This window comes from Acartia tonsa, chromosome 10, assembly GCF_053477335.1.
Source record: "Acartia tonsa isolate MP-2025a chromosome 10, ASM5347733v1, whole genome shotgun sequence".
Lineage (NCBI taxonomy): Eukaryota > Metazoa > Arthropoda > Copepoda > Calanoida > Acartiidae > Acartia > Acartia tonsa.
The window spans coordinates 21,040,392-21,054,532 of record NC_137269.1 but is presented as its reverse complement, the minus strand read 5'-3'; the positions used below and the strand labels follow the sequence as shown (position 1 = coordinate 21,054,532).

The window sequence follows — 14,141 nt, the reverse complement described above, 5'->3', positions numbered from 1 at the left end:
AAAGAAATAGAATTCTTTTGAAATCTAAATTATTTTATAACATATAATTTCACCAGTAAAGTAATTTTGTTTGGTATTCTCACAATTTTTTTAAAAAAGTTTTAATAAACTTTTTTATGATACATATTTACCCTCTTAGTTAAGTTAAACAACTTCAATTAAACTAATCTGTTGCTAAGATCTTATTCTTTAAGTCCTCGCTAGCGTTTGTTATTAAACTGAAAAGTGAAAACACCATTTTCCCAAAATTAGAAATTTAAATAAAGATGTTTTAGTTTTTATGACCCTTTGATTTAAACAGGTCAAAATTTTACTTACCGCTCTTTGGATTAAAGGATTTTACAGCCTTTTAGTTTTTTATTGGTTGAAGAATCCTTACATAAAATCATCTGTTGCCTTTTGCGCTAGTATAAGCTACGAAATTTTTAGCCTTAATATTAGGTATCAGCTGCACAGAAAAAGTTAAGCCATCAACCCTTAATATATCTTTCAATTATTCAATAATAGCGGTTAAGTTAATAGAGACACTTAAGTTGGCGGGGGGTGGGGGGGAGGGGTTTCGACCCCCTTCCCCATTCTAAATTTTAGTTCTTTTCTAGGAGCGATTTCTCCTTAGAGCGTGGTGGTGCCCTCCTCCAAAATACATATAGATTTTCCCAGGACTTAAGAAAAATTAAATTGTGAAGGAGAACCTTATCGGTTCAGCAGTTAGCAAGTTCCTTTATTATACACAGAAAGACATCCTGTTACTTTCATACAAGGAATATTTATTTCATGTTAATTTACTAATATTGAGATCTTTCGCTTGATATTTGTTTTGGTCATAGATTATCTTGTTATAATCGTTGCCAAAATGCAACTTCTACTATAAGAGACATTGACTGATATTATTGAGAATAAAGCTTGATATTTATATGCATATTAGACTTCTTCTAAATGCCTCTAGGGAAATTTAAAGTTTGGGTATTTTTAATTTTTAGCAATTTAAAAATGAAAGGTAATACTTTTTTTATGGGGTCAGTGGTAACATTTCCATACATTTAAGAAGCTACACCTTCAATTGGCGGATTAGAAAAATTGTTTTCTCTTTAACCTTAGAACCATAAAATAAGATTCTAATTTAAAATAGGTTTTTTAATCGTGTAATGACCTGTCTTCATATATAGAATTTTTAATAACCCAAATTTTTATTTGTATAATCTGCCCTTTACCATAGTTGGCAATCAATAAACTTTGGACTTTATTCTCTTAATAAACAATTTAATATATTAACTTTATGAGAAGTGGAGCTACTCTGTAGTTTGCCGTTTATTTCAAAGTATATTTTAACTATTTTCTTTTTGAAAGAATTTAGTTTATGAATGATTTCTAACCTTTAAGTTTTCAAAACCCAATAAACTAAATTTCTTTTTAATATGTTCGTGATTTGAAAACTTCTTTACTTTGTTTTTATCTTGATAAAAAAGTAACAAGGTGTCTGTCTGTACCGAAGAATCTCTATAACCACTGAACCAATAAGGTTTAGAATGTAGCTCATAGGTCCTTGGAAGGTTTATAAACATTTTGTGGGAAGACACAGGGCACTTAGAAAAAAATTTCCTATCCCCCAATTTTGCTTTTATGCCTTTTAGAATTAATGTTTGTCCTGTTTTTAATTTATTTCTAGAATAGTTAAAATATTTGTTTGCTGGGTTTGTTTATTAGACAATTTTTTTTGCAACAATTTCTTATTACACCTCGTAGACACATCCTTTAAATATTTCAAATATTTTGAAAACAAGAAAATTGCTAAGATTTTATAAAATAAAGGGTAAGAAAAATATTGAAATAAATCTTTAATAATTTTTAGACTACACTTTACTTTACCTTTTCATGTTATTAATAGATAAATATTAGGATTTTTTTCCCTTAAAGTGTCTTTTTGAGCCCCCTTATTTTGAAACAAAAATAAAAAAAATTAGGAAGAAATTTATGCAGGGCTGTTGCAGTGGTTATGCATAAAAAACTATCTCTCCCCCTTAAAATGTCATAAAAAGGAGGGTGGTTTAAGTGCTTAATAGGCACTTAGTAGAATAGCACAATTATGATATTTATTTTTATTTTTATGAATAACTATTTGATATAATATAAAAGGTTTATGTGAACAATACACATGCTTTGATATCATGTATATTATTAAACGGCTGCTTGCACGTGGACTTTACTTGTTTGTATTTTATTTATCCTTATTATATAAAAGTAACAGAATGTCTGTCTTTTCTCCCCTTTCTTTTCTTTTTTTCTATCTATCTATAAATTTTTCACAAGAACTGCATTACTTAGGGATCTAATTGTCCTTTTTAACGTACAGGTTCAATATTGGATGCCTAATAGTAAATTATCATTGTTTAATCATATTTGTTGACATTCCCTTTATTCAGAGCATATGCAAAAAGATAAAAATTATTTACTTTTGATAAAGATTTTTTATAACAATTTAAAATTAGCATCTGTATTTTTACTTTTTGGGTTTGATTTAAAAATTCTCAAAGATTTGTTTTTTAAATTTATTTTATTATCTTGTGCAAAAGTTGTTTAAATAATCCTTTATTTATTTTGAAATAAAATAAAATAAATTTTCCGAGTACACAATGTCTGTGTATTAAAATTCTAAAATTCTTTTTACATAACTCTTGACAGAGGAGATTTTTAATCTGAAAATAAATCTTAAAGATTCAGAAAGCAGTTTTTTTAATGCCCAAAATATCTAATTCGGTGAGAAAAGCTGAGTTTTTATGGCTGTCGGCGGTTACTGGTAGAAACAGCTAGCAAAATAATCAGAAACAAAGATTTTTGTAACAGCACACACAAACTGCCCCTTTCCTATTTGCTTTCCTCCCATCATTAAACACCTCCTCCGATTTATTTGCGACAAAAGGGTTGCTCCCCTAGCATTCAGGAGCTCTGTTTTCAAAGTGCAGGGGAAAAAATAACCTAAAATCATTCTAAAACCTTTGAGAAGCTTCTTTAAAATGAAGAACTTGATCGGTTCAGTATTTATTGAAAACTTAAGGTACAGACAACAATCCATGCTACTATATACTATAGGAATGATTGTAATAATTGCTGATTATGGAAAAGTACGCAGACATTTTTTTTTATATTTATCTCTGTCTTTGACTTTTAAGCAGACAAAAAATACTTGAAGAATTTTTACACTTGAATAAAAGAGGGGAATATTAGTATTTTATCTTTAGTTTATCATTTTTATTGTTTTCTGTATTTGTGGGGTTAAAAATAAAGATAAAAAGATTACTTTCCTTTAGCTTTCATTACAAATTATACCTAAAGTATTTATAGATTAAAACAAAATTAATTTATTCATAACATCTTTTCTTTTCTAACATAAAATAGAGATAAAGGGATGTAAAAAATGAAAAATAATAATCTAATTTGTTTATATGGAGAGACGCTTTTTATATTGATAGTTTGAACCAAACAATCAAGAATTGATAAATGTATCTAATAAACATTGTTTTACCTACAACTTTGCAATTTCTCCTCCCTCCCTGAGAAATACACACTATTTCAAGGCATTGCAATGTCTCCTCCCTCCCTGAGAAATACACACTATTTCAAGGCATTGCAATGGCTCCTCCCTCCCTGAGAAATACACACTATTTCAAGGCATTGCAATGGCTCCTCCCTCCCTGAGAAATACACACTATTTCAAGGCATTGCAATGTCTCCTCCCTCCCTGAGAAATACACACTATTTCAAGGCATTTCAATGTCTCCTCCCTCCCTGAGAAATACACACTATTTCAAGGCATTGCAATGTCTCCTACCTCCCTGAGAAATACACACTATTTCAAGGCATTGCAATGTCTCCTCCCTCCCTGAGAAATACACACTATTTCAAGGCATTGCAATGTCTCCTCCCTCCCTGAGAAATACACACTATTTCAAGGCATTGCAGAAAAAATTGCAGTGAATTGGAAAAGTTGAAAATTTTTCTTCTTGCAGAGAACAATTTAGCACAGCGATGTCAACTAACATTTTTCATCCTTAAAATATTTAACTAATAATCCATTTTTTACTGAAGAGAACGTTGCAAATATGGGATTAATATTATTATAATCATTACCAATTTTTTCTTGCTTATTCGTACATAAACTCAAATGAGGGAACATTAGTCTGTAAATTACACTGGTACCCAAAGTTTTTATAATTTTCATTCATTAGCTCAAAAACATTGGGTAATTTTATTTTCAGAAGGGCAAATTTTTTTTATCATTATTAGGATGCATATCAATGAATCATAATTTGTCCTCAAATTTAGGCTAAGTAAGTATGACTGGTGTCCTACTTTTTTCCACCTTTAAAAAAATAGATTAAATCTAATCTGTTATGGCAAATATGTTTGAACTAAAGGGCGCACTTTTCTTACACTATCTGGTTTTAATAGTATTTCCTTTTCAATTTTATAGCATTACAGTACTTACCTAGCTATGGAAGAGTTTAGCTGTAATTTTGAGATAATAAATGTTCTTAGAATTTTCTATTTAAATGCATCGAACATTGAATTTTTACCAGCTTTAATTATTTTTCTGGGATTCTAAGATAAAAACAAGGAAGTCAACATTTAAGCCATCTAGAAATAGCGATTGAATTAGGTTAAGTTAGTGTGTGCTTTTTCTTTTTTGTTAGTTTCCTTTTATGTCATTTTATGAAAATTGTAAAAATATTATTTAAACTACCCCCTCTTATTTCTAAGAAATCTCTTATATTAGGTTTATTTTTCAACATAATCGGTCTCTTACATTTATATTCTTAATATAGATAGGTGGAATTTTATGAAAATCAATTTCATTATTTTTGTTATGCAGCTACTCTAACTAGTGTATGTTCGTTTGTCATTCCTTCTAAATAATTCCGAATTTAACAAATATGTATTTTATATTGAACTTCAGCCTTTGTTTATGTAAAACTTCTTAATCGTTATTAAAGAAAATGGGCTATTTATATACTAAAATAGATTTTACTCTTATTAGTGATAAGTATTTACTTACTGTTATATGTAACCTGAGGATAATATAATACAGAGTTTATAGAATAGTATTTAATTTCTTAGAATTCCTTGTTATGGGATAAAAGCTTGCTGGAGTTAAGGTTTGGCAGTGAATATGAAACAACAAAAATTTTGAAATATAGGTATAGCAACTTAGTGTTGAATTAAACTTAGCAATACATACTTAAACAAAAAAAGCTATGAAAATCACACAATTCTAAAAAATTAGATTTTGTTGGAACATCAGCTTTAATATCCTTTTGCGCAGCAACTATATACAATTATGACCTGTCTATCCTTCCTATGGCCATTTAAAAATCTTTGCAAATTTTACGTATTCACAGTTTTTCTGTATCTATTAAACGCAATAAACCTGAATCTAATAAAACGAAAACAGAGAGCTTAAATATTAAATTGCTGATTGATTAATTGATTAATTTTCCTAACTTAACCTAACATAATCTATTTTATATTCAGTACTCTCTGGAGAATGAGGCTGCCCGAGCAGAGCTGGAGGAGAGGGCTGCCAGAGTTCAACACAACATGCAGAAACAACTTGGTAACCCTGAACAAGCTTTAAAAGTTAGAAGACAAAGAATTCAACAGGTAATTATCTTATTAAGTTGGCAACTCTGTCCTAGGAATTTTAGCAATATTTGACAAGTTTATTCTTTTGGGTAGGTACATTTTTATATTATTTAGAAAATAGATGTTTGAAAGGTTTTGAGATTATTTTAAATTAATTATGATACTAGGTTTCGTGATTCTAATTCTAAAATATTTCGTTTATAGGTATCAGATATTGACCGCCAGTTGGCAGAAATGGACATTGCTGGCGGTTCCACAGGTAATCCTGGACCCTCAACCCGCCAGCCTGCAGCGGCGCCTGTCAACCTCAGATCATCCCAGACGGCCGGCGGTGGCAATGATGATACGACGCCGGCTGCAGCTGGCGGAAGTGGACGGCGGCACCACCAACCGCAATCCTGCAACCTGGAGACTTTGTACCATGAGGCATTGCCAGCGACAGTGGACAGGGCGCTGTCACACAGTGGTCCACCAGCCTTGGGAGGCCTAGGTAAGTTTTCAATAGTTTGTTTTTAGAACATACAATATCATTTTCTTCAGCTTTATTTTGGATGTTTTTCTAGTAGGCCTAAAACTAATCTAGTACATATTCCATAATATTCATAGCCAGTTATAATATAAAAATGGGACACAAAAATAAAAGAAAAGATACATTTTCTTTATCTTTGTGTTTCTAGTTCGAAATGATTTAAAGTTTGCAAGAACATGAATAAAAAACTAGGCAAATCTCGAAACTTTTTTTCCCAATACCATGCAAATTTGATTTTCAATATGTATACAATAAAGAGCAGATACAAGAAAACGGTGCATCCAATTTATTATTTAATTTGTCAAGCAAAACTTTGTAGGCCAGGGTTTAGAAAGATTTTAGAAATTATTATTTTTAGGTTAGATTATTTAAAGTAAAGCGGTAGGAATATATAGCTTCTTTTGTAATCAAATATAGCACGGAAAAAATATTTGTTTTGAAAATTTAAAGGGATAAGATAAGACAATAAACGATAAATTTATGTACACCCCCAGTTATAATAAATATAATCATTATTCTGTAGTAGAATAAAATTATTGGTGGATAAGTTTGTATACTGACAACCAACCAAGATTTAAAAAATAAAGTTTTTAACCATAAAAGTGAGAAAACGCGTTTATAAAACAGAAACTTTAGGCGCGGGTATTATTTACACTCCAATATGTATCCCTTTTAACCCTGGCAACTTTAATGCAAATTCTTGTAAAAAAATATGGAATAATTTTTAAATTATAATCAAAACAATTTAGGTGATGACGCAGTAAGTGTAATGAGCTTTACCAGTAGTGTACACAGTGTGGGAGGCCAGGGTATGGCTGCCAACCTGGAGATACCTGCAGGATCAGGTCCTGACGCTCTGGATCATAACAGTATCATGGCTGTTCTAGGTAAGTTATTCAGAATGTTAATTTAGAATAAGATTAAGTTTTGTGAAGTTTTTAGATTAAGAATTAAACTTTTACTGTTTTCTAGATAAACGAAAAAAACAAATTCTCTTTAAAATGACGTTTATTATCAAAATTGTCGTTATACTTCAATAACTAAACGGTATATAATTTTGATATTTTGTTATTACGAATATCAGACATTAGATATACAACATTCTCACATGTTAAAAATTTATATTTTTCTATTAAGAAATCCATAAAAGAAACTATACTGGCTTCCCTTTTATATAAATTCATAAAACTTGCATAATAACTTAAATATGAATTACACAATGTATATTCAGTAGTTACATAAAAATAGTTCAGCTTTTTAAAGATCTTTACAAATATTAAACGTCTTTTAACTTTATTTTTGTTTTTTTCCCCTTTGGTCCTCTAAAATGCTAGTTTCCAAAAAGATTGGGAAGATAGTCCCTTTCGTGGCAATGCCTCTTAAGGGGCGAATCGTCGTATTTTTAAAATGGCTTTTTACCTATAGGTTATTGTAGGTTAGGCTAGGTTATATTGGGTTATGTTTGTTTATGCCAAATTACATCTTATAGATACATCTATATCTTATAGATATTGTGATTTTAACTAAGTGACCTATCCTCTTATTAAAATATCGTTTAGGGGAGAGTGGGGGAGTCTAACCTATCGGGATACCTTCCCTGCGGGACTCGCCTAACCATACCACCACTTAAAATGGCCCTCAAAATAAGTGGTAGAGATATGGCCATGATTTCTAACCCTTTTTCTGTATATTTTGTATAAAAAATTGATCTTAGAAACCTTTCTAGTGCATAATTGATTACATCTTCCCGGGAGAAAAGTATATTTCCTATATTTATTGTTTTATATATGCATAATATTAGGAGCAAAGCCACTCACACAGTGCAGGAAATGTACGTTTTTTTGGACATTTTAACTAAGTTTACTAAAAGCTTTATAAATCGATCAATTCTTGGGATAAATCAATGCATAATACCAATTTAGAATCACCAATGCATTGAGAAAACCATAGATCCCTTCTTTGGCTTAGCTATTTATGAATTTTACTATTTTTCAACGGTAAATTATAGCCTCAAATAAATAAGAAACTTTTGTTTAATGTTACTCTTATAATAAAGTAACAGGATCTGTTTACGTCAGTGTGTACTGAAGGATCTCGTTAACCGATGAACTGATATGATTATCCTTTACAATTTAGCTTCTCATAGGTCCTGGCAAGGTTTATAACTATTTGGGGGAGGGAACTACCACCCTCACAAGAGAAATCGCCCCTAGAAAAAAAACTCAACCCCACCAAATTTTTTGAGATTTTATTTTTAAAAACTAAAATAAATAGAATGGTTCAAATCCCCCCAACCCCACCCCCACCTTAAGTGCCACTAGAGGTCTCTAGGTGGCGTAGCCGCTAGTAAATAAAACAGAATTGTTTACTTAAAAACATTAAGAAGTTTAGTGGTTTGTACCACAGCTATTTTTCAACTAGGGTTTGTCTGTAGGTCTATCTGTCCCTAAAAGATTAACAGTAAAATAATTATACTTCTTTGTTTGATGACGGATTTAAAAACTTATAATTATCTTAGGAATCTCTAGATATACTTATTGATTTATTAATAGACTTGCCAAGGAATAAATTATTTTTTTACTGATCTGGTACTTTTTCATTCTTGCTAATTAATATGCAATACATCTAGAGTATATATTATAAGGGGGGGGGGGGGCGAAAGTGACACTTTTTGAAACCAAAACTAAAAGTCAAAGGAACTCAACTAAAAAAAGAGTTACAGGTCTGACATTTTGCATGGCAGTTGCTTTATAGGGGTAAAATATGGAACTGTGAAGAAACGGCGGCGCAACCGCCGAAAACCGCCGAGAAAAGGCAAAAAAAATTTCGGCGGGAAACGGCGGTTTTCGGCGTTTGCGCCGCCGTTTCTTCACAGTTCCATATTTTAAAGCAACTGCCATGCAAAATCTCAGACCTGTAACTCTTTTTTTAGTTGAGTTCCTTTGTTGACTTTTAGTTTTGGTTTCAAAAAGTGTCACTTTCGCCTCCCCCCCCCCTCTAAATATGAATGTTAACAACCCTTTATAAATCAGTTGAGAAATTGTTTGCCTGCCTGTATTAAGAGATATCACTAAACGCTAATGCAGCTTCTTAATGTCTGGCGAAAGTTTTAAAATATTAAGGGTAGACTGCTGCACCCTACCTAAATAAATCACCCTTGAAAAAAATAACCCTTTATCCAAGTTTTTAATTTTAAGAAGACTAAGGAGGCGTCGTGACATTCTCTCTTCTCTAGGTGACAAGAATGATAAAAAAAAATTGAAAATTGTAGAAAGCAATAAAAATACTAAAGACTTGGACAAACAGACAAACAAATGAGTTACAGTGTAGATGCGCCCTAAGTCAGAGGTTTCAACATACAAAATTTCTACATAGGTACTATAGTATAGAACATTAAATCTAAAGAAGCAATTTTTCTTAGCATTCTTGACGGACTAAGTGAGTTATATAAAGGATGCTTACATAATTGTTATGGGAAATGTTAAAACAAATTTTCTATCACTAAGTACAACAATTAAAGATAAGTTTATAATAAGGAAATATCAAACTATTTTTCCGAATCTTGTGGGAGGGGACAATCACCATCCCCTTTCAATGAAGGGGCCTAAAATATTTCTTTTTATATTTTCATTGTTCTTGTTCAAAGAAATAGGGTTATTTCAAGTTGTTTTGGCTTTGCCATGCTAAATATAACTGCTAAAAGAAATTAACAAATGCTTTGAAAAAGTCAAATATTACACACTTTTTCCCTAAGTAGTGACTGCATAAAAATGTTACACAGGGTGACCACTGTGTACTATATGTACTTTATGTACTATATAGTCAAAATTTTGTACTATATGGTACTATATGACAAACTAGGTACTATATGTACTATATGAGTTAAAATTTTGGTACTATATGAAATTGTTTTAATATTATTTTAAAACTTATTACCAACCAAAGTATTATAATATTGTTTGTAATATTACAATGTACTTTCAGCTCTAATACATACTAATATAGAGAGTAGTGATTTGGGTATGTAAAGTAAAATTATAAGCTTTGAAATATGCAATGACTCTTAAAATCACCTTGATCATATATTTTTTTGCTTCAATCATTTTTATTATTTCTTATAAGATATAAAACTCTTTTTGTTCTTCTTATTTTTATAATTGCTGAAGCGGCTAAATACATAGGCTAAATTTTTAATTAGTGCTTTTCCTGTATATTGCTAGATGACCAAGTTAGGTTAAGTAAAGAATGCCCTGCTGGGTTAGGGTAGGACCTTGGAGGTGTATGTATAGTAGACCGACTCAAAATGCAAATAAAAATTGGCACACTATTTTAACCCATTTCTTTTATGATATTATTGACACCAAAACAAGTTTTCTGGTAGCTTTTTTCAGCAATATGTCAACTTCCAAACAAATGTTGCATTATTGATTTATGGCTATTCCAGATTATTTGTAGGCCTTCTTATGCCGCTTAAAACAGTGTGCGGGCATGATCTGTACGTTCAGCCGTTTGGCAGCTAGCAGCCTTTAAAATTTATAGATTTTTGGAAATATTGCTTACCAGCAATATTCTACCGTGAATTGCAGTAGATTCGAAGAGTATATTAAAGAATTTTAAAAAACGATTTTTAAAGATTTTGATCATAGAAAGGGCTATCCTCAAAAGACTGACAATTTTGGATGTTTTAGCAAAATCAGCAGATTTTGAGTTATTTAAGGATAACTTAAATTTTCAAGGGTCAATATTTTTATAAACCATTTTTTGATTATTAATCTACTCTTCAGGAAGGTAAATAAAGCCATACTTTGAAAGAAGAAAAAATTTTCTCCTCCAGAGGGAACCCTTCCCTTTTTTATGAAAATCAAAACTGACATATTGCTGAACAAAAGCAACCAGAACACTTTTTTGAGTTTCAATAGTCATTATATCATGAAAGGAACTGGTTGGAACAGCACGCACATTAAATTATAAAAAAATTGGTAATTCTGAGTCGGTGAAATGTATAGGTTTAGATCCTCACTGTAAATTTTAATTAATACCTTTATGTGCGACATCTTTAAAGGGAGTGTGGACATAAAAATTTCTCCTCTGATTATCAAATCTTAACATTTTCTAAGCACTTTTCACTACACTGATCAACCAAAAACGTCCTATTAACACTCACTGTCTACAAAAGGTTGAATCTCAGAGGTTATTTAAAATAATAATATCCATTTTGATTGTGTTGGACAATAAATAACCCACTTTGGAGAATTAGTTTACACTTTTATCAGACTGTTTATAAATAAATATTGTACTTTTATTATTTACAAATTTTTAATTAAAGGTGGGCCATCTAAAGTTACTTGGATACTAATAAAAAAACCTGTTTCTAGCTTTGTTATTGTATTTGGTATTCAATAAAAAATATTGCTTATTTTGTCAATTTCTAAGTAACTATACATTTGCATTGGTTTAAAGCAAGGATTGTGTTAAAAGTTAGCTTAACTGTTGTGAAAAATAGAGAACTATGCCAAAAGTTTAGTGTTAGCTATAGAAGGAAAAAAAGACAAGTAACTGCACATTTATATAGTCCGGAAATTTTTCCCCAATCTTGGACATAATTTGATAATCTGATGAGAAATTTTCTCGTTCACAGTCCCTTTAATTACGCAATAAATGTCCATTTTTAGGACTTATTTGAAAAAAGTCTTCTAGTGTTCGGTTCTTCCACTATAAATTTAAAAAATTGTTTAATGCTCCCTCATCATTTCACAAAAACCTTATTATTTCATTAAAAAAAGTCCTCAGTTTTTAAGGAAAACTATTTTTGTTTAAAATTACTAGGAATATCCTATTTTTTGGGTGAAATTTCTTTTTTTTTTTTGGGGGGGGGGGGTTGTTTAGGGGGATTTCCTATCCCCTTTATTTGTTTTTTTTTCTCTGCGGCTCCGCCCCACACTGTGCTTAAAGCCACCAAATGAACAGTACAAATATTCTCTGAAGAGTAGAACCCAATTGGTTCAGCAATTACTTTTTACTTACAATAAAAAATTTCGTGGGGGATATCATTTTCTTTTTTTTTGAGGGGGTTAGGATTTACCAACCCCACAAAAATTGCTTAAGACCACTATGTGACCAGTATGTATATTCCCTGGAGAGTAGTGCCCATTCAGTTCAGCAGTTACCAAATTCTTAATCTTCAGACGGACAGACATCAAGCTTCTTTGTATTATAGACTAGCAGCTAAGTACCTAGATTCTAGGACATCCCAGGACATAATTCTGAAAATTAAATAGCCCAAAACCTACATACGATCTCAGTGAAGCTTACCTAAAATTGCTAACCCAATTGTTCAGTAGTTAATGAGATCTTAAGCTTCAGACATAAAACCCTTACTACTTTATTTAATAAGATATATAGGTACTATTTTTAAATATTTGGTACTATATGGTATTACTACATAATTAGTTAAAATTTTGGTACTATATGGTACTATATTAGTTTAAATTTTGTGTACTATATGGTACTATATGAAAATTTTTATGTACTATAAATGTACTATATATTTGTAAATTTTGAGTGGTCACTCTGAATGTAAATATTTCAAAAAAAAGCCTCTTGGGTAAATATTAGACCCACTTTTTTATCATTAGTATAACCTTGGTAAATTATAAATGTATGTGGGAAGGTTACCCAAGCGGCTTTTTTTGAGAAATGATCAAAAGAACATAAAATAAACGTAAAAGTGAAACGTAAGAAAAAATAATTATTTTAGAAAAAAATCCTTTAATTCAACATATTGTTATAAAAAAATATCTTTTTTAGGATTTTTATTTAGTATTAATATTGCCATTACTGATTTTAACAATAAAAGGCAACTAAAAAAAATTTTTATATGTTAAAACATTGCTCAATTGACTTGAGGTCGAAATCTTCAAATTCCTTTAATTTAGATAATTTCTTGTTTAGGTATCCAACTTTAACGAGCTGGTACTCAGTCAATTTTAAATATTTTCTAAAAATTTCAACTGCTAGCTTTATTATTATACCCATATTATATATTTATCAAAAGATAAGGTTCAAATTCAATGGTTGAAAATTTTGAAATGTCCAACTTTGCTGCACTGTGACTCAATGTCATTCTAACTCCTGGAAAATCCGAAAACTTTACAATCTTCAGTTAAATTTTACTAATATTGCATAATTCAACTCGATTAAAAGGTTTATTAATCTATAAAGGTCCTTACATGGGTGGATAGGGCAATAAAATATCTTCCCCTAAACTGAAACTATTTAATATTCCTGTGTAGAAAGTTTTTTTAAGACCAATTCGATATGGATATTTCTTTTGTTGTTAAAGTAATAGGAAATAAATATGTAGCTTGTGGAGTGTACAATATGTTCTATTGATTATATTTACATTCCTTACATTATACAAAATAGTAAATATGTGTATTTTTATTAATAGTAATGTCAAAAATCATATACTATTATTATATTGAAGATTAATTGATAAAACTTGTTAATTATATTATACTGTACTTTGCTATAAGTTGTTTGGGATTGTTCAGTAAAATCTCGTAAACGGCTAAACCTATAAATTTACACATACAAAAAAATTAATTAGCTTATGGAAGGTGAAAGGGGCGAACCTTTATTTAGTTAAATTATTTCAAACAATCAAATGCCTTACTGAAGTCCAAGTGTTTAAAACTAACTATTAAAGTCTATGTTAAAGATGTCTAATCTAAAACAAGAATGATTTTGTCAGTGCATGGAGTTAATCAGTAGTAATATAGAAAATTTTAAGACATATTTGTTAAATAAAATGACCTACAGATAATTTACCTATTCGAAAACTATCTCAAAAGTTTTTATTGAAGTCTTATGTAAAATATGATAATATGATGACAATTTTCTGGTTTTTATTGGCTTCAATGAAAGCGTTGTTCCAAAACACTGATTTTACACAAGATTATATGTCCTGGGTGAT

The 14,141-nt window shown here is 30.3% G+C and overlaps 1 protein-coding gene across 2 annotated transcripts in view; it reads left to right on the top strand.

The window, feature by feature from the left end:
- Window positions 1-14,141, top strand: part of LOC145329626 (uncharacterized) — a 264,384-nt gene that overhangs the window by 194,018 nt on the left and 56,225 nt on the right. For both annotated transcript variants that reach the window (XM_080173938.1, XM_080173939.1), the window contains 3 exons: window positions 5,527-5,655; window positions 5,842-6,127; window positions 6,916-7,053. In XM_080173938.1, the coding sequence (XP_080030064.1) occupies window positions 5,527-5,655; window positions 5,842-6,127; window positions 6,916-7,053 (553 nt within the window). The remainder of the gene's footprint in view (window positions 1-5,526; window positions 5,656-5,841; window positions 6,128-6,915; window positions 7,054-14,141) is intronic.